This window comes from Lutjanus erythropterus, chromosome 2 (assembly GCF_056507025.1).
Source record: "Lutjanus erythropterus isolate fLutEry1 chromosome 2, fLutEry1.hap2, whole genome shotgun sequence".
Classification (NCBI taxonomy): Eukaryota; Metazoa; Chordata; class Actinopteri; order Lutjaniformes; family Lutjanidae; genus Lutjanus; species Lutjanus erythropterus.
In genome coordinates, this window is record NC_139318.1 from 5,343,125 (window position 1) to 5,370,870 (window position 27,746).

Sequence of the window (27,746 nt, forward strand, 5' to 3'; positions counted from 1 at the left end):
ATCAGTTGTTTGGTCTACAGCAGGCGTATTCAACTAAAATTCAAAGAGGTCCAGTTAGAGAAAATTTCCTAAAGCAAAGGTCCGGAACATCATAATGTCTAACTTGTGTTATGAAAGTGATATATACTGAAGTAGTGTAGTAGTTGTATCAACGTCTACATCAAGGGTGTCAAACTCATTTTGGTTCAGGGGCCACATACAGACCAATTTGATCTCAAGTGGGTCGAACCAGTAAAATTAAAGCATAATCTATTGATTATTCTGGCGATTAATCAAGTAATCAGATAAGAAATATTGCGTGTTCTGCATTTTTTTTCTATTACATTACTTTTGCTTTATTTAAGAACAATGGTAATATACAAAAGAGAAGATAAGACAGGTCTATTAAATAAACAACTATAAATTGCTAAAGTAAAAATACTCGTAAAGTAACTTTACTGTTACTGTAGATTTACTTTTACTGTATTTACTTTACTTTGTACTTTTTTTTTCAAGTACAAAGGTAAAATTAAAGGTAGTAATGTCTGCAGAAACCACAAACAGAAGAGTGAACTAACTCTTTTAACTGAAACAGTCACCAGAATGTTTTGTTCACGTTAAAATCACAACATTTTTCTTCTGGAGCAGGACAGACGCTTCCAGACCCCCAGAGGACAGAGGACAGGGGACTGGTTTACCAACATGACACCTTTTTCTCCTCTCATGAGTTTGCACGTCTGTATTTAGTCATCAAAAAATAATGATAAGAATACAATTAAAGTACAACAACAGCAATAAAAATGTTGATTTTTCAAAAAAGGAAACAATAACATGCAAAATATTTAAATTGTAATTAAGTAAAAACACTAACACCACAATGTAAAAATACCTACATAAAGAATGTGAGTATTTTTCCATCACAGCAGGTCAGTGATCAGTGTTTCAGTGACTCTCTGTGGTTCAGTGAATAGTTTTATTTATGGCGACCCGCATTAAAAACATCGACACCACGACATGATTTTCTATTTTTTGAGCTGCGCACCTTTTTCGGTCGTGTCTACAAGGTAACTCTTTATTTGCACAACTCTCATGATCTTTCGCGGGTCTAGGGTTCCCTTCTAGACACGACCCTCTCTGTCTCTCTGTCTCTGTCTGTCAAACTACAGACAGCAGACTGTCTGTAAACACCACGATGTTACACTCTGCAGTGTTTCACACAAAGACTTTATTTGTGTGGACACCCAGGTTTGGTTTTTCACCAACTTTGGCATTTTTATGTTTTTTAATCAGTCCGAGAGGACGACGGTATCAGTGATTGATTAGTGATCAGTCTGTCCTCCTCTCCTCCCTCACCTGTTCACTCTGCTGTGAGAAGGTCTGAAAGTTTCTCACAGAGAAACACAGACTCTCCTGTTTTACGTACAGGCCTCCTTATACAGTTGTTTCATTTTATAAGAGCATCTGGTTGATGTCGATGTCATTAACCATCACGTTAGTTTGTGTTGTAATAAACTCCGTCATTAACAACAGTCTCCTCCACACGCAGCTTCTCTGCAGTTGGTCTGTGTGTTTCCTGATCAGATAAACCAGCGCCGGAAAGACTAGAAAAGTTGCGCCAGTTAAAATAGAAGCGTCCCGTCAGAATTTAAAATCTATTAATGATTTATTGGTTATGAGTCCGGGTCCGTATAGGACAGCGTGTGGGTCCGGACTTGGACCGCGGTCCACCACTTAGGGACCCCTGGTCTACAGAATGTCAGAAAATGGTGTCAGTGTTTCCCAAAACTCAATGGGATGTTCATTTTGTCCACAACTCAAAGATATTCAGTTTACCACCAGAGAGGATTAAAGAACACAATTCACATTTAAGATGCTGAAAACAAACAATTTCGACTTTTTTTTTAAGAAAAAAAAAACTCAAACAATATATTGATTATCAAAATAGTTGACTTACTTGAATACTTGAATACCTATAAAAACAATTTAATTCATTTTGATTTGAAGTAGCTTCATCACTTACTGAGGGCCACTGACAAATGTCTCAGTGACGTGCTGCTGCAGCAATGGCAGAGTATTTACACTCCTATATTCTGCTGTTGGAAAGCCTTATTTGCAACGGGAAACTCGCTCATGCTCAACCAAACTCCACAGTTATTTTACATCGCAGAACACAGGAGTTGTTGGTCTACCACTGCCTTGATCAGTTAGTTTGCTTGTGTTATTGTGTGACTTTATTCGAACAAACCATTAAAAACACCAAAAGTTACACAGTAACACAAACTAACTAACCAGTTGAGGCAGTTCTAGACCAGCAAGTCCTGTGTTCAGCGAGGTAAAATAACTGTTTTGCCAATGGAGTTTGGTTGGTTTGAAGAGAGCGATATATGGCTTTCATAACTCATCTGAAAAGGCTGTCATTCTAAATATTAAATATAGTGTACACTTTAACTGATATTGTTCATTTTAATGTGTATAAAATCCATTTTGCTGCTGACGCTGTCTACACCAGTAATGTACTGGCTCAGGTTTTTACATCGGTGCTCTCCAAACTGAGAGTTGACCACCATCTACTCAAGGTAATACACTGAATAAGGAGTATTTCAGACAACCCCACTTCAAAAAGTCCAAACTATCCCTTTAAGTTGGTTTGTTGTCTTTTCTACTTCTTTATTTTGTCGGTGTCCTTTGTTGTAATTTCAGATTTTTATTAAACAGTTCACAGGAACAAGCTGCTTCATTGAATTAGACAGTAAAAAGTCCCTTGTCGGAACTCATAACCACAGCTATGGCAATATCCTGTTGATATTTTAAGACCACAGTTGTTGCTGCAAAAACTGAGCAACCTGCAGGGAGGACAAATGGGCAACCACAACACAGACACACAAAGCCATGATAGTCATAGATATGAATTCACTAATTGGCTTAATTCATAAAGCAGTTAGAAGAGCACTGAATCTGAGACGTCTGAGTCATTTTCTGTAATAATTACAAGATACCATGTTGACATCCTCAAAAAAAAAAAAGAGAACAGAAAAATGTATCAAAGGTCCTGATTTCCTTCTCTACTCTGGTCTGCGCCCCCAGACTGGAAGGTCACCGTGCCCCCATCACTCCTCTGCATTCCCCAACCCCCGACCCCACTCTCCCAGACGCTGCCGTCTGTGTTGTCAGGACAACAACGAACGAAGCAGCAAGAATTCCTGCTTCAAACACCCCCCCCCCCCCAAATCTGCCTCATAAATCTGTCACATATATTGGGGAATGTGTCAACTTTATAAGAAAAGAGGAAGCAAAATACGTTGAGAGACAAAAATTCCCTGTTAGTTGGAAAAGTAAACTACTGAAGTAAGTTAAGCGCTGTACTTCTGCTTTATCAGAAAGATGGAGGGGAAAGAGAGCTGAGTGGCATGAGCTGAGTGGAAAAAAAAAAGAAAAAACAGTGGTGGGGCGGGGCAGCTGCGGGGAAGCTGGGGGGGGGGGTCTCTCTGGCCAATTGGGGCTGCAGAAAAGCAGTTCTGTCAATGACACAGAGCTCAGAGTCTCCGCCCAGAGTGTAAAACAGTCTGGCTCTCAGTGACAGCTCAGACAATATGCTCATGAGACACACAGGAGGAGTAAATCCCCGAGAGTCTTCACACACACTCCTGGTTGAGATGGTTCACTGAAAACTCTGACCCTCTGCGGACGGACTTATTTCTGAGAGGACCCTGAACACAACTGCTGAGCAAACATGGTGAGTACTGCAGCTGCTTCACTGCCTCTGACTTAAAAATCACAACCTTAAAATAACTTTTGTTGTATCTCGGTCAGCTTTTATTTTGAAGGATTCCCGATCTCGGTTTTGACTTGTGCACCCTGATGTCTTTTGTATCTACTCTGTTGCTCGTCCAGAGGAATGTCGCTGTGGACCACCTGCTTGGATTTCACTTACTCTAACTTGCGGTGTCAGCTACCGCCTATTTCTACTCGCAGCCTCTCTGACCTGCTCCACTGTAGGCTGTAACCTGAGAGGACCGACCCTGACACAGAGCTGAGAGTGAAACTTTATGAGCCTCATTAACACACAAGACTTCAGAGGGCAGATTATCAACTCAGGCTGCTCACAGATGCATAATTGGGATGTTAGGTGCATGTTTCATATCCTAAAATGTTGCACTTTGAACACGAGAATCTGCATGTCCTTAGTACATTTGGTTTATTTTACACTGACTTATGAATTACAGCTCTACATGCAGCTTTCTGTGTGTACTTTTTACCAGGCGGATGTGCTGAGCGAACATTTGGTGGCTGGTTCGGTTCCCATACTCACCTCACCTCGCATTCTGTCCAGCTTGGTGCCCCTTTAACCTCATAACTGACCCGTCACAGAGGGCCCTTTTCCACCACATTTTCTCTTGTTTTTGAACCCCTTCTGCTCAAGATTCTTGGGGCCTTGAAGCTATTTAGCCAACCAGCCCATGTATCCAGCAGTTTTTAGTGTAACCACTGTATTCAAGGTTGTTCATCAACAGAGGGTGATGCAAAATGGACAACCTGTAGAACATGACACACACACACACACACTTTGGTTCCCAAGGAAAACCTGCTATTTTTTGGATCAACCAACTTTTCGAGTTTTGAACTAATTTATTTTTGGTTGAAATGCTCTGAGCATTTCAAAGATGTTGCAACAATTGGTGTTGACTTATAAATTTGATTACTTATAGTTGGTGGACTTGTTTTCTAAATCTCTTTGCAGCTTAACACCATTGTATCTCTACTATGGCATTTTTCCACCCAAAAAACTGTTAATAATTCTTGGAACCTTGGTGCTACTTGGCAAACCAGCCCATGTTTACACCAGTTTTGGTCAGAACCATTATAGTCATGGATGCTCTTCAATGAAGGGCACCACACAATGCATAACAACTTGTAGAATGTGTCACATCCACATGCCGTTTTATGATTCCATTGGGGACCAACCCACTTTTTGAGTTCCTAAGCACCTTATTTTTTACTGGAAATGCTCTGATTACTCGTGATTGTAGTGACTCTAGTTTCCACTAGTTTTGAGCAGAACCTTCATCATCAACAGAGAGAATTGCAGAATACACTGTGGCGTTGATTATATGGCACACCCACGTTGGTGCCCTAGGAAAACCTTTTATTATTTTTTTTTGGTTCCAGCTTGGATCAACCAACTTTTTGTGGTGGAAATGCTCACAACTTTTCAGACTTTGGTGCACTTCATGAACCAGAATGGGAGCAGTCCCATGTTGATGGAAAAGGCTTGTGATTGGCCTGGATGTTGCAAATATCAGTGTTGTACTTAGTTTCAGTACCTGTAACTGACTAACTTGCTTTTATAGTCTATTTGCAGTAGAGCTGCAACGATTTGTCAATTAATCAATGAAGTGATCATAAGAAATTAACTGCGTAGTACTTTGATAATTGTTTTGGTCATTTTTCAAGTAAAATGTGAAACATTTGTCTGGTTCCAGCTTCCGATATGTGAAGATTTGCTGCTTTTCTTCATCATTTATGTAAAGTAAATGAAGAATATTTGGATTTGGGCACTACTATTTTATACACTAAACAAGCGATTAGTTGTAAAAATGCTAATGAACGAATAATGATAATGAATCATAATCAAAATAATCATTAGTTTCAGCACAGTTTGCAGCTTAACCAAGAAATAATCAGTGGAAGTATTTGCACCATTTTGTCTCTATCGTTTAGTGTTTTTTAAAGGACCAGTACATAGTATTTAGCAGCATCTAGTGGTGAACTTGTAGATTGGAAACACGTCATCTCACCCTCTACTTCCATATGTGTAGGAGAACCTACAATGAAAACATATTTGAAAGAGTAGTGAATTATATCATTAATTCCTGATATATTCTAAAAATAAATCCCCATAAATCTTACACACGGGACTGAAGAAGAGAAGAGAAGCGTCAGAGTATTTAATGGCAAAGCAAGGTAGCAGCTGGAGAAAAGATTCAACTGAGGATATTTATTTATTTGTTATTTGGTGATTGAAAGTCTGCATGGGAGTAATTACACTTGTGTGAATTTCCTCTCAGATCGTGCCTACCAGCCCAGTCCTTGTTTAGTTTGGGGGTCTTTGGGTTGAAAATGTTTGCAAAGCCTTGACATGATTAATACCATATAATATAATCTTCCCAGGTTCCTATCAGTTGCTCACAGCAGAAGGAAAGGATATGCATCATCCTGACATTTCCCATGGAGTGCATCTTATTCATCGTTTCTTCTTAGAAAAAAAAAACAGTCTGGTTTGGTCAATGACTAATTGTCATTTTAAGCAATCTCATTTCCGTTCTATAAGGTTTCGTATTGGAATTTATTTCTTTTTTAGTTCACAGGGAGCTATTTTTGGGACGCCTCGTGTGCTGCGCTGCTGTCTGTTTTTATCATCTGAGAGCAGGAGTCAGTCAGTCATGAGGGCTCGCACAGCAGGAGGCCGGCATGCAGAAGTGGCAGCATCCTCTCCACATCCCACTCGAGGAAGTTGAAATTAACATTTTCTGGAGTCTAATTCACCATCTGTCCTTTATGTCATCCAGCCACTGTGTTTAACTGCTGGAGACTATTTATCTACCCCATCGGTCATCCTGTCAGCCAAAATATTTTGAGGATACATGCCAACTGGGCTAGAAGGTCCTGAATAATCTCATCAAAGTATGAAAACAAAAATAATTGAGTCAATCATGAATAGAACTGAGACTTGGACAATCTGAGATAACATGAATAAATATTACAGAGTTATGGCTTGCAACAGTATCAAGGCATTTCGCAACCATTTCTCTGACAAACATTTTACTTGGAGGTTTAGCTGAAAAAAAAAAGACTAAGGCTCTTGTTCCTCTTTTTTTATATTGACGATCAATAAAATGACAGCCCACATCTTAAATGATTTCCTTGTTTCACATCTCATTAGCATTGTTTCCAGCCACAGCAGGCAGTTGCTTTCAGAGAACAGAAGCTCTGGAAAACCCACTGTACCGAACCTGCCCAATACCAAACAGCAGACAGACAATGTTAGCAACAAACTGCTAGGAGGAGCATTTGGCAGCTAAAGAGCCAGTTGGTGGAGACCAAAACAGAGCTAAAAGAAGAGAGGAGTGAATATTGAATATTGGATTTTTACAACAAACGATCAGTGCTCCAAGGGCCTTTTGTTCCAAAAATACATACCATCACTGGAGGTTTTGACCTTAATAACTTAGTGTATTTTGATGTGCAAAAACTTTTGCCATCATAGTCAAGTTACAGTCGTCGCAGTAACAATAATAAACACGTGGTTACCATTTTGAAATTGTTTGGTCAGGTTTAGGCACCAAAATACTTGGTTAGGTTTTCAGCAAAGATGATGGTTTGGGTTAAAATAAGAATGTTAAGTATGTCAGTAAACTTATGTATAACGTATATAATGTAAGAGTAAAGTTTGGAGCAATGGCCGTTTGTTTTTGGGATAACAGGCTGTTGGACAAATAGGCTTTCAGTCCAGTGACTAATTTTTCGGGCTATTGGAGTTATGGAATAATAGGCTGTTGGAATAATGGCATGGCTAAATAAAGCAATCTGATTTGTAAGGATCCACTCGTCAGTACTTTCCTCCATCATGCCAATGGTGATCAAAAATTCTGCAGGGTACCTTTAAGTTATCCAGCTGATTTCCTGCAAATTTAACAGTGTTACACACAACATTAACAGCTGTATACAGGCTCAGAGGAAATGGCACATTTCCCTTATTTGTTTTTATACAATTTTATTATATTGTCTGAAAATAAAGGTAGTCTTTATCAAACATTTGATGTAGCACCTTTAAGTTACAGTAGTTTTTGCCTGTGAAGAAAGAAGGAGCCACCAATGATCTGCACTGAAACACAAACACCAGAGTTTATTCTGACCGTAAGAACTTTCCAAAATTGGTTCTTACAGTCTCAAGCAGCCGACGGGCTCTGAAACTGTCACTTTAAGAGCCATATATTCACTGTGACAAAAGTCAGAAGATGAGACTGAGGAAGTGCAAGTATAAATAAAAACCAGAGTGTGAAGGGTAAGATAAGTTCCTGCTGTGGAGCAGCGAGCCTGCAGTCCGCCTGTTATCTGCTGCTGCTCACATTGTCAGTCTGTCACCCACTGTTACTGCTGCACCTCAGGGAGACAACCAACTGTCCTGTGGATGATTGAAACGACTCACTGCAGAGCATCTCACAGTATCTGCCCTCATCTGTTGTCGCAGACCATTAAAGGACCTCTCCTTTTAACACAAACCTGCAGTCTGGAGGAGAGTCATGCAGTGACATGAAGCTGAATCAGCTATTTGTTGGCCCAATTTCATACTTCTCTAAAATTCTTCAAATTGCTGCACCAGTACTTTAATCATCAACACTGCTTGTTCAAAGTCTTTAAATGTCATTGTAGTGCTTAAATAAAATCACCCTTTTTACTTCTTTCTCTACAAAATTGAATGAAATGCATGACTTATTGTACTTGCACACTACAGAATTTGATCAAATTTAAAAAATGCACAATAATAATAATGATACTAATATTAAAATAACAAGGACCACAAACAGGAAGATAAGTTGTTCAGTTCCAGACTGGAGGAACTTTTCATCGTTCTAAGAACAGTTTAAGGAACTGGGAGTGATTACAGTTCTTAAAACACTGTTTTCAGGGACTTTTTAGCTTATTGACACCAGTACTTCAGTGGCTGAAGACATGAACAAGTGCAGCACCGGCAGCAAACAGTTTTATACACCAGTGTAAAAGGTTAGCTGTGTAGGCAGCTCGTAACAGTAGCCTCAAAAGTTTTAATGGTAACATTTGAATGATTTTTTAAAAATATTCATCCACAGGAATCTTAAAAAAAGTTGTCATTCAAATGTTTCTCTCTCACATGTTAAACATCATACCGACTGCGCACGTGTCAAAGTCATGGCCCGTGGGCAGAATCCAGCTCGCCACCTCATTTTCTGTGGCCCTCAAGAGATTGCAAAGAATATAATTTCTGCAATACATGCACTATTTTCTTTTATATTTGCAACATTAATCTCAGAATTTATGAGTTTTTCTCATAATATTTATCCCCTTCCCCAGCTTCATTTTATTCACCTACAATGACTACAATACATTGTCCTAAAAAATGCACATTTACAACAGGTCCTTTGATGGTAACCATAATGCTGATGTGGCCTGGAATGAAACTCAGTGTGACGCCCCTGCTGGAGCAGAATAATCACTGGGTTTAATAAATTGACAAATGGTGCAAAACTTTTCATTTATAAATGTATTTGTTATTTCATAGTTTGGGTTTAACAGTTCAGGTGACGGCATTTGAGAGTATATAGCTTCTGCTTCGTGACATATTTCTGAGTGAAACAGGAAAGGGAGATCATGTTGAAAGGATTTAAAAATAGAAAAAGGGTGCGTGTCATAACCCAGCATATCACGCTGTTGCAAGCAAGCTAACTGTGAATCTTGGCTCGGTGAATCTTGGCTCTAAAATTACTAAAAGTTAAAGTTTGGTGGGTGGATGTCTTTTTTGTTTAGTTTTTATTTATTTATTTATTTATTTATTTATTTATTTATTTTAATACATGACAGCAGATCAACAGCCTTTATATGGACATATACAGAGGTCCCTTTAACAGAGAAAAAGATCTGTTCATCACCATGAATATTGGAGAACTTGTTTAATTCAAGCATAAGCACATATCATATTTTGTTTTATATGAGGAAACCAAGACTGGATTTTGATATAAGAATACAATTTTTTTTAAATTTTCTTTTTTGCTTATATTCTTGAATACATGCACAATACGACCGAGGATGTGATCTTAAAGAGTTTGATTTAAAAAAAAGCATTTTTAGTTTCATCTCGACTTTAAAGCTCACAGTGTGTGTTCCAAACAAGCAAACGTAACTGATTAAAGAACAGATAAACTGCATGAATATTCCAGTTTGTCATCACTCATTCTGTCCCCTGCACTATAAAAAGTCCTCAACCTCATTTCCTTTGTCCAGTGTTCAGTTCTTCTCAAATCAGACTGATGTTTCAGTTATTTTAACATGCATAAACTGATCAAAGAAAAATCTCATTTTGAGATCTTCATCCCAAAAAGCAAAAAATAATCTATCGGAGGTCATCCATCTTTAATAGGCTTTTTTGTTTAGTTTTGAAAAACAGAATCCATTTAATGTTTCTTTAGAAGATGCTTAGCTGTCTATGTGGAATGTTGATTGTCTATTAAAAGGTCTTAGGAGGTTTTCATCACTCGTGTGTGTTGTTGCATGAGATTTTGACATAGTTCTCACCAGTTCCCGTACAGGAAATACCAGGGCAGCTGTGAGCGAGTCAGTGTCACTGCCACAGAGCCTGAATTCGTCTCCGCAGCCTCCTCTTGGATTTGTTTGCGTTGGAGAAGATGGTTGACAGAGGTGATTTTCCACGGAGCACATCTGAGGATCGTTTAGGATGATAAAATTGATCGACCAGGAAAAAATTCCAAACGTTTCAGAAAATAATTCCAAATATTTCTCTCAGTGTTTTTCCCCTCTGTTTGTCTGTCTGTCCTCGTCTCTCCCCCTGCCCCCGTCTCCGCATCTCAGATACTGTGGGAAAGTCTAATATGTCATATTTACAGGCTGACTTCCTGTCCAAATGCAAGTAAAGAGATTATCTTAACTATGTGCTCGGGCTCATCCCGCCGCTCTGTCTGGGAAAACCAACATTTTTCTCCGTTTTAGTGAACTTTTAGTCGTGTGTGACAGATTTGTTCACAGCCACCGTGGGTGTTGTGCTGTTCCTGGCATGTGTCTGAATGTATAATGGATGAGGTGCTGACCTGACCCCCGGGTCGTGCCCAGGCTGTCAAGGGCCAAAAGGTCAGAGTGAACCATGAGGGTGTCGTTCCCACACTGGGAGCCACTTCCTGGAATGGTTCCTGTTCCAGTTTCTTTCTGGGACTGGATGCTCTTATAATGTTGGCTCAGTAGTGTCTCTACAGGTGCTCTCTGATTGTGTGGGAGAAAAGTTGCAATTACTCAACAGCATCAGTCATTCAAAGATGGGGATTCCCTTTCTTTAGCACAGTTAAGAAATACTACTACTGCTGAAAAGTTACCCAATTATATCACCCATTCTTGAGAACTGTGACAAATTATATCCTACCAGAACAAAACGTATTTATACCAATTTACCAATTTAATCAGGCATAAAAAGGGTCAGCTATACCCTGAGGACCCCTGTCTCCCTTCCTGGTTTAAAAAAGGCAGGAATACTGCTCAAGTATTCTAGTTTTCAACAAATTTATTCAATAATATTTCTATCAGATGTGTCTCAACATATCATATCAACTCTGTAGTCCTTCTAAATTCAAAGCTAAATCAGAATTATGGTTTAAAAATGTGTATTTTGATTAACATTAAGAGAACTCTGAGACACTTTAAAAAGAGTAAAATGGCTGCTCGCTATGACTCTGCTGTGAAATGAAAAAATGCAACACTTTGTGAACTGTGTAAGACGTCAACTCCATCAGATTTTCCATCTGACGAAGTTGACGTCTATATTTAATAAGAAATGTAATCACTAGAAGGTTGGCCTGTTAGAAGGTTAAATAGCCAAGAGAGAGCTCTTTAAAATGTATTTTCTGCCATAACTGAAGAATGTATCAAAACCCCCTCAAAACACAGATGTCCAACTTCTCATTAGTAAGTTATATATAATAGCATGTTTTCATTAGTGTATATTCACCTAAAAACCTTAAAATGAGCCATTTACATCAACAGAAGCAGGTCCTCTTTAACCAAACTGACCATATTTCACCCCCATGTTTCTATGATAGCCTAGAATGCAGACTAAAAAAACCCACCGGCTCCAGATACAAGCATTCACATTTTAGCGACCGCCAGAGATTCTCCTGCACACTTGGAAGGGGAGGATAAGACAAAGTGTAGATGCCACTAAATCCTACAGACTAGTCCTTTAAGTCATTTATCAAGCTCTGGTTCCAGCCCCTTTTTTTTCAAACATTGAAGGCCTTTCGGCTTTGGAGTGTCGGTTGGGAAAAAAAGACAAAGAAAAGTTGTGTTCTATACAAGGTTTCTGCCTGTTATAATTGAGTTTTTCCTCGTCACTGTTGTCAGGTGCTCGCTCATGGTGGGAAATGTTGGGTCTCTGTAAATAATATTACAAAGAGTTCTGTTTAGACCTGTTCTGTGAAAAGTGTCCTGAGATAACATCTGGTAGGATTTTGCCTCTATAAATAAAACTGACTTGACTTGACTAAGCAATTAATCAGTCAGTTGAAGCAATAATCGACAGATTCATCATAATGAGAAGAATCAGCAGTTGCAGCCCTGTTTGACTGTTTGACTGTTTGACTGTTTGACTGTTTGGTGTCTTGGTAACAGTTTGACATATAACATATCATACTGTGAGTTAAAAATAGAATTGTCTTCTTTCTGACTTAAAGTGTGTCATGAAAACAGGACTCCACTCCACATCTGGACCTGTATTGATTTAAGCAGAGTAACTAAGTACAAATACTTTGTTACTGTACTTAAGTAGATTTTCCAGGTATCTGTACTTTATTTGAGCATTTATATTTCTGACAACTTTTTACGTTTACCCCCTACATTTAACACAAATATCTGTACTTTCTACTCTTTACATTTTCTAAACAGGCATGTTACTTTAGTTTTAATGCATTTGACATAATGAGATGAAAATTAGGTAAAAGACATAATGATACAAAAACAAAGTAATGAGACAAAAACAATGTAACAACACAAAATAGTCATAGCAAGATTAAAACAATGTAACGACAAAATGTAAAGCAAGATAAAAATGACATAAGGTGTAAAAGACGTAGCAAGACAAAATTACATAATAAAAATTACCTAACAAGACAAAAAAGAAACATATCAAAATGAAAAAGAAGAAACAAGACAAAAACTATATAAACTGATGAAAATGACGTAACAAGATGAAACAGACAGAAGGAGACTTGACTGCAAAGAAAAGGTGAGGCTCAGTTAGCGGCTTTTTACTTTCATACTTTGAGTATAATTACTTTTTCACTTTTACTTGAGTAAAGAAGTTGAATTAGTACTTCTACTTTTACCAGAGTCTTTTTTAAAACAAGTATCTGTGTTTTTATTTGAGTAAAGAATGTGTGGACTTTTCCCACTGGATCTGAGGTAGCTGATGGACTGAACCCTCTTAATTTGGTTCGATGCGGCTCACTGACTGAACAGGAGCTCCTATCTGGGACTTCAGAAAGCTTTACTCGCACTGCGTCCGACGGGCCGATGTTAATTTGTGAACAGGATGGAGCGGGGAGAGACGGGAGAGGCGAGGGAGAGGCAGAGACAGCTGTGCAGTTAAAGTGCTGAAGGCCAGCTGTCAGAGGGGCTGATCTGCACAAGCAGGCGTGTGCAGGAATCCAAAAGAGTCACAGCTGAATCTGACTTTGTTAGTGTACCCAGAGATCAACATGCAGACACAGAATCAGGGACACGAGGCAGGCGGGGGCTTCAGCTCAGGACAAGTGACCTGAATTCTGACTCATGCTTTGGAAACAATGGCTATATCTATAAAATCTGGTAGAAACTGTCACCAATAATGAGGTCATAGGATACGCTGTGGTTTAAATGGCGTTTGTGCCCACTGCAGTTACATGTAGTGAAACTGCAGGCTTTTACACACACACTTTCTCCTGACATGAATGAACAGTACAAGTGAAACACGAGCAGAGTTTCATGTCGCGTTAGCAGGCTTGGAGAGTAATGGATTACATGTGACAGGATACAAAAAAGGTAACTGTATTCCATCACAGTTACGGATAAAAAAGACGTAATCAGATTATAGATGCATTTAATAAACAGTGATTATTAGCAGGATTACAATTTTAAAACAAACTGTAAAACCAAATACTCGAATTAGTTATTTGTAGTAAGTAGTGAAAACTCAACTTTTGCTTTGAAGTGATAGTAACTTAAAAATGTTTAGTGCATGTAGAATTTTCTTTTTTGTGTGTTCATTAAAATAATACTTACCTTAACTTTCTTTAGTGCAATGAGAAGATTGAATGACAATTCATTTGTTGCAGTTACTTAAAGTATTTGAGTTGGTATAATCAATCATTTTAATTTAGCTGTAATCCAATTTTTGAGTTTATGAACTCAAGAAAATTGTGGCAAATAATAGCCTCAATTTTTTGAGGAGTTTTGAGTGAAAAAAAAATACTTCACTGGGTGGAAAGTTTGCCATTTTTGTCTTTAAATCAATCAATAAATTGTGCACTACAAAGGAAGGGACATCTGGACAAGCTAATAAACCTACCAATAACACTTAGAGCTGCATCTATTATTGATCGACTATTAATTAAACTGCATTTAAATTCTCTGATTTCAGCTTCTTAAATGTGAATATTTTCTGGTTTCTTTACTTTTCTCTGGCATGAAACAATATATTTGAGCTGTGGACAAAACTCGACATTTGAGGACATCATCTTGAGCATTTTTCACCATTTTCTGACATTTTATGAACCAAATAGTTAACTGATTAATTGAGAAAATAAATGATGATGGAAATAACTGTTACAGACAATAATCAAGTAACATTACTTTAGTACTGTGATACTTGGATTATGTTACTGACTACATTTTTTTGACAGGTAATTTGTATCTGTATCAGAATACATTTTAAACCCTGCATGTCAGGATAGTGTACACTGATGATTGCAGGGAAAGTACAACAACATAAATCTTGGTGGTGCTGTCGCTGACTGTCATCTGACCCCGTGTATTTCGCTTGCATGTCTGTAGCATGACCCAGAGGATTAGGCAGGGAGTTTGCTGAGGCTTGTTGTGTGTGTGCGTGTGTGTGTGTGTTGGGTGGGGGGGCTGTAGTCTGCTGCGGTCAGTGTGCTCCACAGGCCTGCATCCCGACAGGTGCTGAGCGTGTTGGGCTCCGATGGTGAATGGGCTCTTTGTTGCAGAGGATTCACCCTCAGCAGCAGCAGAACCGCCCCCCCCCCCACACACACACACACTTATCAGCTGAGGGTGGTGTCTGCGTCTGGGTGTGTGAGGGTGTGTTTGTTTTGTTGCGAGTCTGGCCGTACCATTATTCCTATCCTGGATCTGTTTTTATATGAGTCAGTGGTGGAATGTTAACAAGTAACTTCACTCAGGAAATTAAGTACAGTTATGAGGTAGTTGGATGATGATTGAGTATTTCCCTTTTTGCTTCTGTATTTCACTGTTTAAGAGGAAAATGTTGTAATTTTTACTCCAAAACACGTATTTGATAGTTGTAACTATTGACTTTGAAGGTTAAAGGTCAAATTCACCACTTTTCGTATGGATGTCCAGTCAATTTTGATAGTAAATGTAATCAGTTGAAGCAATAAATTCCTCAGTGCTGCTTCATTGGCTGAGAAAACCTGAGTTCTCCTGCTTGCGGAGCTGTGCTGGCAAAGCCCACATGTACCAAGACGCATTGCGCCCAAGCTTTTCACATCCACGCCCCATACTTTGTTGGCCAAAATATAGGGTTAGGTGACAAAAAACATTTTTCCAGTACATTCCCTGGCTACCCAGAGGTAGACTCAAAAATATAAACTGAAAATATCCTGTAGTTCTTCCTCAACATTAATGACATCACTGTGACATCACATCACTATAGCACACATTGAGGAATTTATTGCTTTAGTGAATTTTCCCTTCCAGACTGTACATATGATTATCTTATAAAATATAAACCATGTGACAGATTAATTAAACTACTAAACAATATATAAAGTTTTTCAAATATCTAAAATTAAGTTTCTGTGTTAATGTGTCAGCAATAATAATTGAAAAATATAATATTTAACAAGTGACCATTGAGCAAAAGCACTTTTTGCTTTCCTGATAATATTTCTGAATGCTGGAATTTTACTTGTAATATCATATTTCTGCATCATTGGTGCTGCCAGTTCTATTTAATTAAGAGAAGCTTAATTAAGTAGAACATCCTCTGATGTTCACCAGGCTATAATGTGGTTTAGTGTGTGAGGATGCAAGCTTTTGCTAATTAATACTAAACACAGTGAAAGTCAGAAATGTCAGAGGATCATCAAAATGATTACAATCTATCCTGCGGAAAACATGGCAGTCAAAATATAGCTGACACTAGGGGTGTCAAACATACGACAGGGTCCGATCTGGCCTAGTGACTGACTTTGCAAAGTGTGGCAATTGCAGAAAAGCCATTAATTCCAATTTTCCAATTAAATGCACCACTATTCCTGATTGAAATTGTTGAAACTGCAGTTATATTTCTTAAAATATCTCAGGCAATTCATCATCTGTTTTTCATCATCTGAGTTTACTTCTTTATTGTTATTTATAGGTCACTATGCAATGGTTTTACCGGTCCAGCCCACTTGAGATCAAACCGAGCAGTTTGTGGCTCATGAGCTAAAATAAGTTTGACATCCCTGACTTACACTGTATTTTGCATCCTTCATCTATTTCCCACTTTTTCAAACTCTAACTCATATCTACTCATTCATACTTTCAGATGTCCATTTAAACCTTAAAATGTTTTGACTACTATTCAACAAGTCAACCACCCATGCTAATGTGACCTTTTACTACTTCTCCAAATTTTCATATTTCTTCATCTGCTTCTTCATACACATTAAACTTGACACTGCAGTTTGGCATCAGCTTTTCCACATTCAGCATCCACACTGCATTTTCATCAAAAATTGCCTTCTTGTTTAGATGTATCATCTTGGAACAATAACTGTATATTTCTTTGGTAAGATGGCAAGATCATTTAAGATATTAAAATGGAGCTAAAATGATGCCTCCAAATGAGTATACTTTGTTTTAATTTTCATGCATAAAATTCCAGAGGACAAACATCCTCAACTACCATTGTGAACTGTTGAAATGACTGATATTTTTGCATATAGTTCTTTGCAGAAAACATCTTAGATATTTCACAGTTTGAAAGTTTCTCTCTTGAAATGGTGAACTCATTGACACCCTGTTTTCCCTTGCAAGCTGAGGCTGAAAAACTCATTTTATTCCACTGTGTGTGACTCTGCCTATTATTGTGGCAGAGCAACAGTGTTTTCCTGATCTTGAAACTGGCTTTACTGTCATATGAACAGCAACTACCTATAAACTGGCTCTTAAATTCTTGTTCTGATATATACTTTGAGGATTTAACAGCTTGTGAAGTGTAGTGAGGTGTGAGTGAAGTGTCACAGTGACTGTGATCTTAAACCTCTAACAACACATTTGGATGTAGGCGAGCTGATCTGATAAGACATTTTTCTCATGAGAATCAAACATATATATATTGATGAAATAAGTGTGAACACCCATTTTTCTATATAACTACACAGTAAGTCAAACCACAAGCTGCTGGCTGTGAAGTCAGCTCTGCCCAGTGGTTTTGGTTTAGACACATGTTTCATTATTCACAGCTTGTCTCTTGTGATGGCCATCTGCACAAGAGTGGCGACCACAGCAAAGAGGTTGACACCAAAGTAAAGGAAGCTCAGTCTGTTTGTGGTCACTGCATGCAGCCATATCTGATTTAGGTTATAAAGGGGACTGGGTTAGCTGAGGATAGAGAGCATGCACAATAATTTGTGATCAGTCTTTGTTTGCAGGGTGCACATAGGATTCAATATATGAAGAGTGCAATGAGGTCTCATTTGCACGTATATTTGGAGCTATGATGAGATAGGATGCTCATAAGTCTGCAAGAGGAAGCTTCGAAAGAAACTTGTTTTCCATTTACCTCTCAGAAGGAAGCACAGATAGGAAGTGAGAGCACAGAGCAAAGATATATATCATTCGAAATGAAAAGAGCTCTGCTTAGCTTTTTTGTTGTTTCACAATCTGACAACAAGGGAAAGAGTGACTAATTGTGTTAATTGTTATTTGTAAGATGACTTTGTGCATTTTCTCCCTTGTGAATCTGATGACGGCTCAGATGTGCAACTGGCAGCTGCGTTTCACAAGAGGAAGTGGTGTCATAGGCCTGCAGCAGCAAGAAAGAAAGAACAAAGGAAAGAAAGAAAAAGAAAGAAAGAAAGAAAGAATCGTAGAACAGTTTTTTATGATGCCAATGTCTATAATGCATTAAAATGTATTATAAACGTACTTAAAATACATTATATTGTGCTTATAGTATAGTATATTTGTCTGTCGTTTTAGCTTTTTCTTTTTCCCCCGTCACTGAAAGCAAACAACGACCACTTATAGTGCCTCATAACCATCTCATGATGCATTATATCTGTCTATACTGCAGGGATTTCATTACTAGAGTAACTTCTAACCACATTGTAATGGTAACAGTGATTATAGTGCATTATGAAATCATTGTAATATATTTCATCTATGACAACTGTATATACTTAATGATCCTTGCCCAAAAAAGTCTTATGATACTTGACCTTATAAGTCATTATATAATGCTTTATAATGTGTTATAGTTTTTGTAATTAAGCACTTACATAATATTTATGAGTGCTGATAACTATTATTATACCCTGCTATAAGCTAGGTCTAAAGTGTTTATAAATCATTGTCTCCCTGCTGCATATTGATGACTGTGTGCTCAACAATCTTGTGTGAGTCACCGTCATAAAACATATATAACCTGTACCGACAGGTGGTTTCTCAGTCCTCTTCACAGGTCAGTAGGGGCCGCAAGTCATATCGAGTCAACAACTGCAAGGCTAGAAAACAAGGCCTTGGCAAATAAATGTAATTAGAATCTGCTACAGTTACTGAGAAAAATACTGCTTACTTACCAAAATGTTGGTCATTACAAAGAGGTTACATTCAAATATGTTTTTCCGGTTGCCTGGCGGAGATCTGCACTCTACTGGGTGACCTCTTCTAGTTATAATGCATTATAGACTTGGTGGTCGTAGAAAGTGTTATCAGAGACTTAAGCACTTCCAACTAAATGTGGATCTGTACTGTGCAAATCAGAATATAGAAACTGACCAGGTAACTGTTGCGTATGAACATTGTTGGGGATTATTGATACCTGTCAAGTATCTTACTGTCGTCCTTTAAAATGTGCCTACAGGTATGCTTTACCCTTTAATCTTAATTTCCGTTTTCTGTGCTCTTTCTTGCAGAACAAACTTGCGAAGGCCCTGTATGACAACACTGCAGAGTGTGCAGACGAGCTGGCCTTCAGGAAAGGGGACATCGTCACGGTGATGGATCAGAACGTGGCCGGCACCAGCGGATGGTGGATGTGTTCTCTGTACGGACGGCACGGCCTGGCCCCTGCAAACAGACTGCAGCTTTTACCACAAACTGGACCCACTGCCGCCTCGCCCAACCACGGCGCAGAAAAAAACAAATCATCTGATGCTAAAACTAATGATGGTGCGCAAAACATCTACCAGATCCCGAGCGTACCCCGGCCCTGCAACAGCCCGGCATACGAACGCATGGATATGATCTACAAGGTCCCATCCACACCTTTATCAGCCTCAAAGAGTCCAGTCCCATCAGCACTTAAGCACAGCACAGACGGACCAGAGGTAAACATCATACAAATGTACACACAAAAGTACACACATTCTGAGTACTGATTCAACTTCTTTACTTAAATAAAAGTGGAAAAAGTACGGGCTCTGAAATGTACTCAAAGCATAAAAGTAAAAAGTCTTCCTCTGAAGAACGTTTCTACCAGCTGTTCTGGGCAAAGCTAACTGAACCTCAGCTTTTCTCCCCAGTCAAGTCTGCCTCACTGTCTGTTTCATCATATTTGGTCTTGTTAAATCTTTGTGTTTTTGCTATGTTTTGCCTTTTAGGTATTTTTTTTGTCTTGTTACAATTTTTTATGTAATTGTTTTTTTTGTCATGTTCGTCTTGTTACTTGTTACTTGTGTCATTTTCTTTTGTTACGTGTGTTGCACCAAAGAATCGTCTTTTGCATGTTATTGTCATCCATTTAAGCTGAAATCAGTCTTGATGTTGGGAAGATGACACACAATGCCGGAAAAGAAGTAATTAATAATTCCTATTAATTAACAAGCCTGTTTTGAAAATGTAAGGAGCAGAAATAACGGATGTTTGTTTTAAATTGTAGGGTGTTAAAGTAAAAAGTTGTCAGAAAAATAAATACTCAAGTAAAGTACAGATACTTGAAAAATCTATTAAGTACAGTAATTCAGTATTTGTGTGTCCCATCTCTGGTCCAGAGGTTCACACCCGCCCACTCAACCCAGCTGGCTCATTTTGTGGTTGTGACATGTAACAGGGTTTCTTTTAAAAATTACCAATCAATGAGAACCGTGTGGGGACCAGTGATCAGCCAAGAAGTGCCACAGAGGGATTAACACCTTTATATGGTGTGATGGTTCTACCAAGAACCCTACTCTTGCAAGAACCCTTTTATCTTCCAGGGGTTTTTATCTAGGACCCACCCAGGGGGTACTACCAAAAACCCTTTTATCTTCCTAAAGTTTTATCTAGAGCTCACCTAGAAATTTCTACCAAGAACCCTTTTATCTTCCAAGGGTTTTATCTAGAACCCACCTGGGGGTGTTATACCAAGAACCCCTTATGTTATGCAGCATCTCAGCAATCCTTGAGGAATTCTTTCTTCCAGAAAGATGCACATGCTATTTTTTAACAAAACCATAGACTACAGAGGCAAAACCAAGTATGTTGGCAGGCAGTGGACCGGTGTGACTTAAAATGGTGTTAAATTCAGGTGTATACGTTGGTCTCTGTTGATTGGTTCAGGATTGGGTCCCTCTGAAATTAGGCAAATGATTGAATTAATGTAGAGAAAAGCAAAACAACAGACTAACATCTCCATTGAGTAGAAATGAGTCTGTCTCTGAGGTCAAAGCTGGTCCTTTTCCTTGGGAAGTGTTCACTCATGATTAGAGAGCTAGACTGTTGCAGAAATGCAGCGCTGTGAAACCCCTGCTGGCAAAAGAGCTTACAGATGGGGACCAGGGGCCTCTCCATGGGGACAGGCATGCAGCACCGGTGTCTTTATGGGCCTGTAAAAGACAAACAGACACAGACTTCAGACACTTTTAACTGCAAACAGCAGCCCATGCCGCCAGGGACCCCAGAAAGATAGAAGTGTCTGTACGGGTGCCGGTGCAGCAGAAGGTGGGGAGAAATATGCCCAGATGTTCACCATTTCCTCTGCTGCTCCAGGGGAGCCCCGTTCACCTTCTGCAGTAGCCACCTAATATTCAATGAGCAGCATGGTTTCTATTATAGAGCCACGTTAATTGGCAAAGTGCATGCATAATGGGGTTCTCCGGTGCTCTCAACAGGCTTCAGAGCAAACACTGTCCCCATAAACACATTGATGTAGGGGTCAATGGGGTATATGCAGCTTTGATCAAAGCAGTTCAAGTGTTGCTAGTCAAGGCCAATATTACAGCCTGTCTGTCTTGTCTGCAGCCTTCATTCTTAGGCATGGCGTCCAGTCCAAAAGGGGAGGTTTACGATGTCCCAAGCCAAGGAAGAAGAGCTTCTCTTTTCACTGTGAGCTCCTGAAAAGATACACAACAAAATGCATTAAAATCCACATCAATTTATCTGCCGCTTGAGAAGGTAATAGCCTGATGTCTCTTCTTCTATTTGCAGGCATCAACAACTCCAAGACACATGCCACGAGCACACTCACTGGTTCCAAATTCAGAGCTGGAGAAAAGATTTGACTCTCCGGAGAGCTTAAGGTGTAGCAGTCCAGGAGACACTTATGTAAGTCTCAGACATTTGGAGGGTTTAATGAAGCAAGGAACCTATGATGTGCTCACTTTAAAATGCAGTATTTCTTTCACATTTTTAAATTATTCTTCACCTCAACTATGCTTGAAATGAAGAAGTTCATGTGACGTGATGCCCAACTGCATTTCAAGGCAACCTGTTCCAAAAGGCCACACTCGAAGGTGGGGTGAAAATCCTGCAGTCATATCCTCCATCTGGCTGCATCACGTTACATTCTTCATCTCGCTCCAAGAGCTCACTATCTCTGCTTTGTAGGTTTGATGCAATGAATCAAACAAATTTAGATACCGGTGCACACTTTGGACTGTCTCTTCTCTAGGGCATTCATGGTGTTGTACTTTGTTGTAGACATGAAAAGCAGTTTTTTGAAAAATGAGAAAAGAGAGCTTGATGAAGACATTCAAACCATGACAGGCCCCCCAGTTCTGATGTCAGAAAGGTGTGGGGGCAACATGTATAGCAACTTTCATGTAAGGGGTGTTGTTTATTAGTAGGGGAGCCACAATTTTGATATTAAATTGAAAGTTGAACGAAATGAGCGAATCAAAATCTAAATTGAAGGCAGAATCATGATTCTCACAGTTTTTTTCCCTCTCCTCCCATTCATGCATCATCCAGCATGTGTCAGAAGAAAAAAAACATACTTCAAAGACAACACTGCACAGCTTAGTGGCACTTATGTCACACTTGACCATCTTTTTAAGCAAAATGAAAATGTAAATAACAGTTGTCAGGGCATAAAACCAATGATATGTTGACCTTAACTAATCAAGACTCGACAGTTTAACAATGGCAAAATTATCAGTGTTGAAATCCTGACCTTAATATCGAAAGTTAAATCAAATCATGGATTTAAAGAATTGTGACACTTCTCTTTATTAGCAGCAGGTCAAGCAACTACTTTGCAGATCAGTAGGTGGCAAGATCTCTGATTGTCTAGTATCGCAAAACTACTGTTTGTTTGACCCACCCCACCTCCTCCATACTTTCTTGCTCTTCATACTGTGTCACCTGACTTGGATAGCACATCAAGAAATGATGTTAGAAGGATACCTGTATTGTCATAGTTTAAAGCATAGGGGCACTGATCAAGTTGCCATATTTGATGCACAGGGAGTAAGGATGGGTATCAGTACTCAACACTTTTAAGGTACTGATTGATATGACCATGTACCAAGTAGTATCAAAACTTCATAAAGAAGAACCTTCTTAGAAAGGTATCAAATGAAGTACTCCATTAGTAGCAGTATCACTTTAAGGGTACTGGTATTGGTACTGGTATCATAATTTTTTAAATGATACCCAGCCCTAATTTCGAGTATGAACAGTTGGTGGGGCGGGATTCAAGACACTTTTAGACAATCTGAGAAGCACTTAGTTGGAAGCATACTGCAGCACTTACATTCCATTAAGAAATGAATGCCTTCTTCGTTCCTAAAGGTCTTGTCTGTCTGCATAGCTGTGATATTGACTATTTTGTTCTTGTGCACACAGGTGTATGCAGTTCCACCACCTTTGCCTCAGGACCCAAACTATGACATCCCTGTTCCTTCAACCACAGAAGCTCAACAGAAGATGGTCGGTGGATACAGCACCCTTCCCAATCCCTGCAAGCCTGAGTGGATTTATGATGTGCCAGTTGGTCCAGAGAAACAAAGTCCACCCCAAGGCTCCTATGATACCATGCCTGCCAAAGGTGTTTACAGGCAGCTCTATGACACTCTTCCAGGACATGCTTGGCCCGTTCATAGAGGCAGTCCAACTCCCTCGCTTTATGATATACCAAAACCCTCAAGTCCACCCAAAGTGCTGCCAAGGGTCCAGATTTATGACAAACCCCCAACTCAGAGGCCCACAGAGGAGTTGGTATATGCAGTTCCACCCCAGGAGGAACCCACCACCCGAGCTGTCAGTGATCCCTCCAGTGATCACATACCCCTAGAGTGCAGGGGTGACTCAAGCAATGCTCATGAACTGAAAAGGGTGCGTCTTCAGAGAATGAGGAACTTCCTGGCCTGTACATCTTTCAATAACCTTCCAACCTCCCAAGGAAGCGGGGAATTGCTGGCGCAGGAGGATGACGAGCGAGGGAGGGCCTTACGTCTCTCTGCAGCAGACAGTCAACGAATCAGCACGGCCTCCAGCTCCTCCACCAGCTCCTGTGACTCTCTGGCTCTGAGCTCCTCCTCACCTGAGCCTTTGCGAGAAGTGACGCTCAGCCAGGATGAGGCCTGCCGCAGACTTCTAGACCTGCAGGAGTCCATTTGCAAGGCTGTGCCCCGTCTCATGGACTTTGTCAGCAGTCACTGGAGGTGCAAACAACACCTGGAGAAACATCTGAAGGAGATCAAAGAAGCAGCAGAGGGAATTGCATGTTCCCTGACGTCCTTCCTGAACTTTGCCCTTGATGTCAAGGGCAATGCCCGCCGTTTGACCGATGCCAACCTTCAGACAAGGCTCTGTAAACAGCTGTCCATTATAGAAGACTCAGGTGTGATCCTACAACAAACAGTCAGTGCTCTGAACATGGCTGGTTGGCCCCTCAACACACTCTGCCAGGACCCGGGGCAGGTCCAGACGCCTGACCAACTGGAGCGCTTCGTTATGGTGGCACGCACTGTTCCAGAGGACGTCAAGCGCCTGGTGTCCATCATCAATGCCAATGGCAAGCTTCTGTTCAAAGCCCCTCAGAAAGAGCCAGATCCTCTCAACACCACAGGACAGCCAGAGACAAAGAAAAGTCCTGATGGGGGTGATCAAGGAGGGGAGGATGTGGAGGATGACAACGACTATGTAGAGCTACAGGTGAAAGCTTCTAACCATCTATCATAAATAATACACGTTGCTATGGTAACTGAATTTTGAACTTTTAACCAAAGAAAACTCAAAGCTTACTTATTAGAGTACTAATTTTGATATTAACTTTTCAGACAAAGAATGATTTTGAAAAGCAGCAGAAAGAAGTGCAAAAGGAAGCAAAAGAAAACATTACACCAGTTTCTAACAAGGCACAAGTGAGTATCTACTATTAATGCAAGGGAATTCCTCCTACTTAAAGGGTATCTTAGGTATTAAGTATTTTCCCATGTTATTGTGTCTAAAACTGAGCTACCATGTAATCCCTACAGTTATCTATGTATGTATGTAAGTGTGTCCACTAGAAATTCTTTTTTGCCACCGGCAGTCTCAGATTGTTACTACAAGTGTCTGACAACATTATATAAAGGATCCTTACAGAGATAGACCTTCTTTCAAAGAGCAAGATACGTCTTGTTTAACCAGAAACAGCTGTTCTATTGATCTCACCAAACTGACCAGACTCCATTTGCAAAATGGGTTATTTGTTCATCATCACTGTCATTCAAACTCATTAGAAATAAAGTAAAACTTACCAAAAATGTCTTAGCTCATCTTTCCACTGTTGTAACAATCACCAACTCTGGTTTGGTTGGAATAAACCCTTTATTCACAGCATTGGATGTGAAAATATTGGGACATCAGTGAGAAGCAGCAGCAAGAATATGTTCTCACCTAATTCAGTGAATAGATGGTTTATTCTAAAATAACAAGAGTTGGTGATTGCTGGAGCTGTGGAGGGATGAGCCAAGATGTTTTTGGTGAGTTTTATGTTGTTTCTGCCAAGTTTGAATGAAGATGATGATTAAAGTTCAAATGACAGATTTTGCAAATGGTTAGTCTGGTTAGTTTGATGAGAGTAAGAAATCGTCTGTTCCTGGTTAAACAAAATGCATCTTACCCTAAAATGTCAGTGTCTATAGGGATTCTTTCCATAATGATGTCAGATACAACCATGTCAGTGGCAAAACAAGCACTTTTAGTGGACCTGGAGGGATTGTGCTGTATTTTGACCTATGGCAGCTGTAGCAGTCTCCGTCAGTACTGGACCAGTTTCACAAATTGCTGTCCTATTAGTCATTTAGACCTAAATAACTTGGGAAAATGAATTGAAAAATGCTGAAGTTACCCTTTAATGAGCATGATGAAAACAAAAAACACCTTTGTTTCTTGGAACGTGTGATTTTTATATATCCATCTCCAATGTAGTTAGCCAGGCTTTCAGGCAGGGACACTCAACTTGCTTTGCCCAGGAGCCACTTTTGCAAGATGTCAGGAGGCCAAGGACCAGTTATTAATCAAACATTAATAATAATGTTATTTATCAGATAAAATGACAAATTCTCGAGGGAACACTGCACTGAAGCTAGCATATTTTGACTCATGACATTAGCTGATATTAGCCAATATTAGCAACCTTTCATAACGATTGTCATTTGGTAAATTAAACACAGTATTTAGGATTCGTATGAGATGGCAAAATAAAGGCAAATTCATTTGAAAAATTTTGAATTGCCTGTTTTGACCTTTCTTTTATTTTATGTTTTATGTCTTCACTCATCTCTGCCAAATGCAGCCGTAGTAGTTTCGCTGTGGTCAGCTGTACACAGAAATTAAGTGGGCGGAAAAACAGTGCAAATCAATTTATTTTCCTTATAAATTATTAAATGGATACCCTACTGGGGGCCTGATTTGGCCCCTGAGCCACAAGTTGAGTATCCCTGTTTTAAGGCTTTCCTTGTTGATAAAAAGACAGGAAACACTGTAGGCCTGAAGACTTGATATGTTGCTATCTTCACCTTCTTTGTTCCATTTCTCCACTGCTCAGCCTGATAACAAGCGCAACTCGTCTGAGTCCAGCAGCGGCAGTGAGGATCAGCGACCGTCCCTGTCAGAGCACTGCCGGCTTTACTTCGGCGCCCTCCAGAAGGCCATCAGCGGATTCGTGGGCAGCCTTCAAGATGGACAGCCACCGGAAAAATTCATCTCGCAAAGTAAGCTGGTCATCATGGTGGGCCAGAGACTGGTGGACACCCTGTGCAGGGAGGCCCAACGTGGAGGGTCCAGCCAGAGCCTGCTGTGTAAGAGCAACCACCTGTGTGCTCTCCTGAAGCAGCTGGCTGTGGCCACCAAGAAGGCGGCGCTGCACTTCCCGGATAAGCAAGCTCTGCACGAGGCTCTGGAGTTTGCAAAAGAACTGTCTCAAAGAGCACAGCACTTTCGGATATCGCTTGACCTCTGAGGGCGCACACATCAAACAAACTGATTTGTTTGTACAGAAAAAGACTTTGATTTATTCATAAGTCATTTATTCGTTTTTCATTAATTTCATATTCAGCTAAGTTCGAGCTTCACTTGCCAAAAAGATCACTGCTTTTTGCTGAATGTTCTCATAATGAATGCTGGTACATTTACTCAAAATGTTAATGTTAGAAAAAGTCAGTGAGGTGAGCAGAACATTTAAAATATGAAGTATTTGTACTAAAACAAGACTTGGATGCAGTGTTTGAGTTCAGAGTTTGGAAATAAATTGCACATTTAGGATACTGTACTCATGCCAATTTTGAAATGCAATTTTAAATATAAAATATAAGATATTTGTTTTATATAATTTACAACAATTTTATATTCTCTGAATATTGTTTGTTATGTGAACGTTTTATGTATTTTATTTCTTAATTGTATAAGATGTATACTCTCCAGGGTAGTAGTTTGATACAGTCTACTTTTTGTGAATATCTATGTAAATATTCTAAAAAATGTGTTATGCATTCCCAAACTTTTCTTTTTATTGATAATAAAATTAGAAACCGAAAACTTTATGCTGTTTTATTAATGAAAAAAACAATACTGACTTCTGTAGAAAGGATATTTATTTATAAATATACAAATAAATATATATTTCTATGTAAAATAATTTAAAATGAAAGGTATTTTTACATAAATTTTACTACTCAGATCATGAAACATTAAATCTTATTTCACCATCACAGAAACCTCTGCTTGAGCTTGGAGTCGACAGATTTTATAATAGATAATCAACATTACAATTCAGGGGTATGGAGTTGGAAAGATGTGGGTGTTTACCAGGCAGGGAGGGT

At 39.4% G+C, this 27,746-nt stretch overlaps 1 protein-coding gene across 2 annotated transcripts; it reads left to right on the forward strand.

Annotated features, from left to right (window-relative positions):
* The first annotated feature begins 3,553 nt into the window (after nt 1-3,553).
* Nucleotides 3,554-27,465, forward strand: cass4 (Cas scaffold protein family member 4). Of its 2 annotated transcripts, XM_084726776.1 has the most exons (7): nt 3,554-3,712; nt 19,155-19,568; nt 21,460-21,543; nt 21,646-21,762; nt 23,284-24,594; nt 24,720-24,797; nt 26,474-27,465. In XM_084726776.1, exons 1-7 carry the CDS (start codon nt 3,710-3,712, stop codon nt 26,885-26,887), a joined length of 2,421 nt encoding a protein of 806 aa, XP_084582902.1. In that variant the 5' UTR covers nt 3,554-3,709; the 3' UTR covers nt 26,888-27,465. The 2 variants fall into 2 exon arrangements, with proteins under 2 accessions (XP_084582902.1, XP_084582910.1); XM_084726784.1 differs by lacking the exons at nt 21,460-21,543; nt 21,646-21,762.
* Nucleotides 27,466-27,746: the final 281 nt, after the last annotated feature.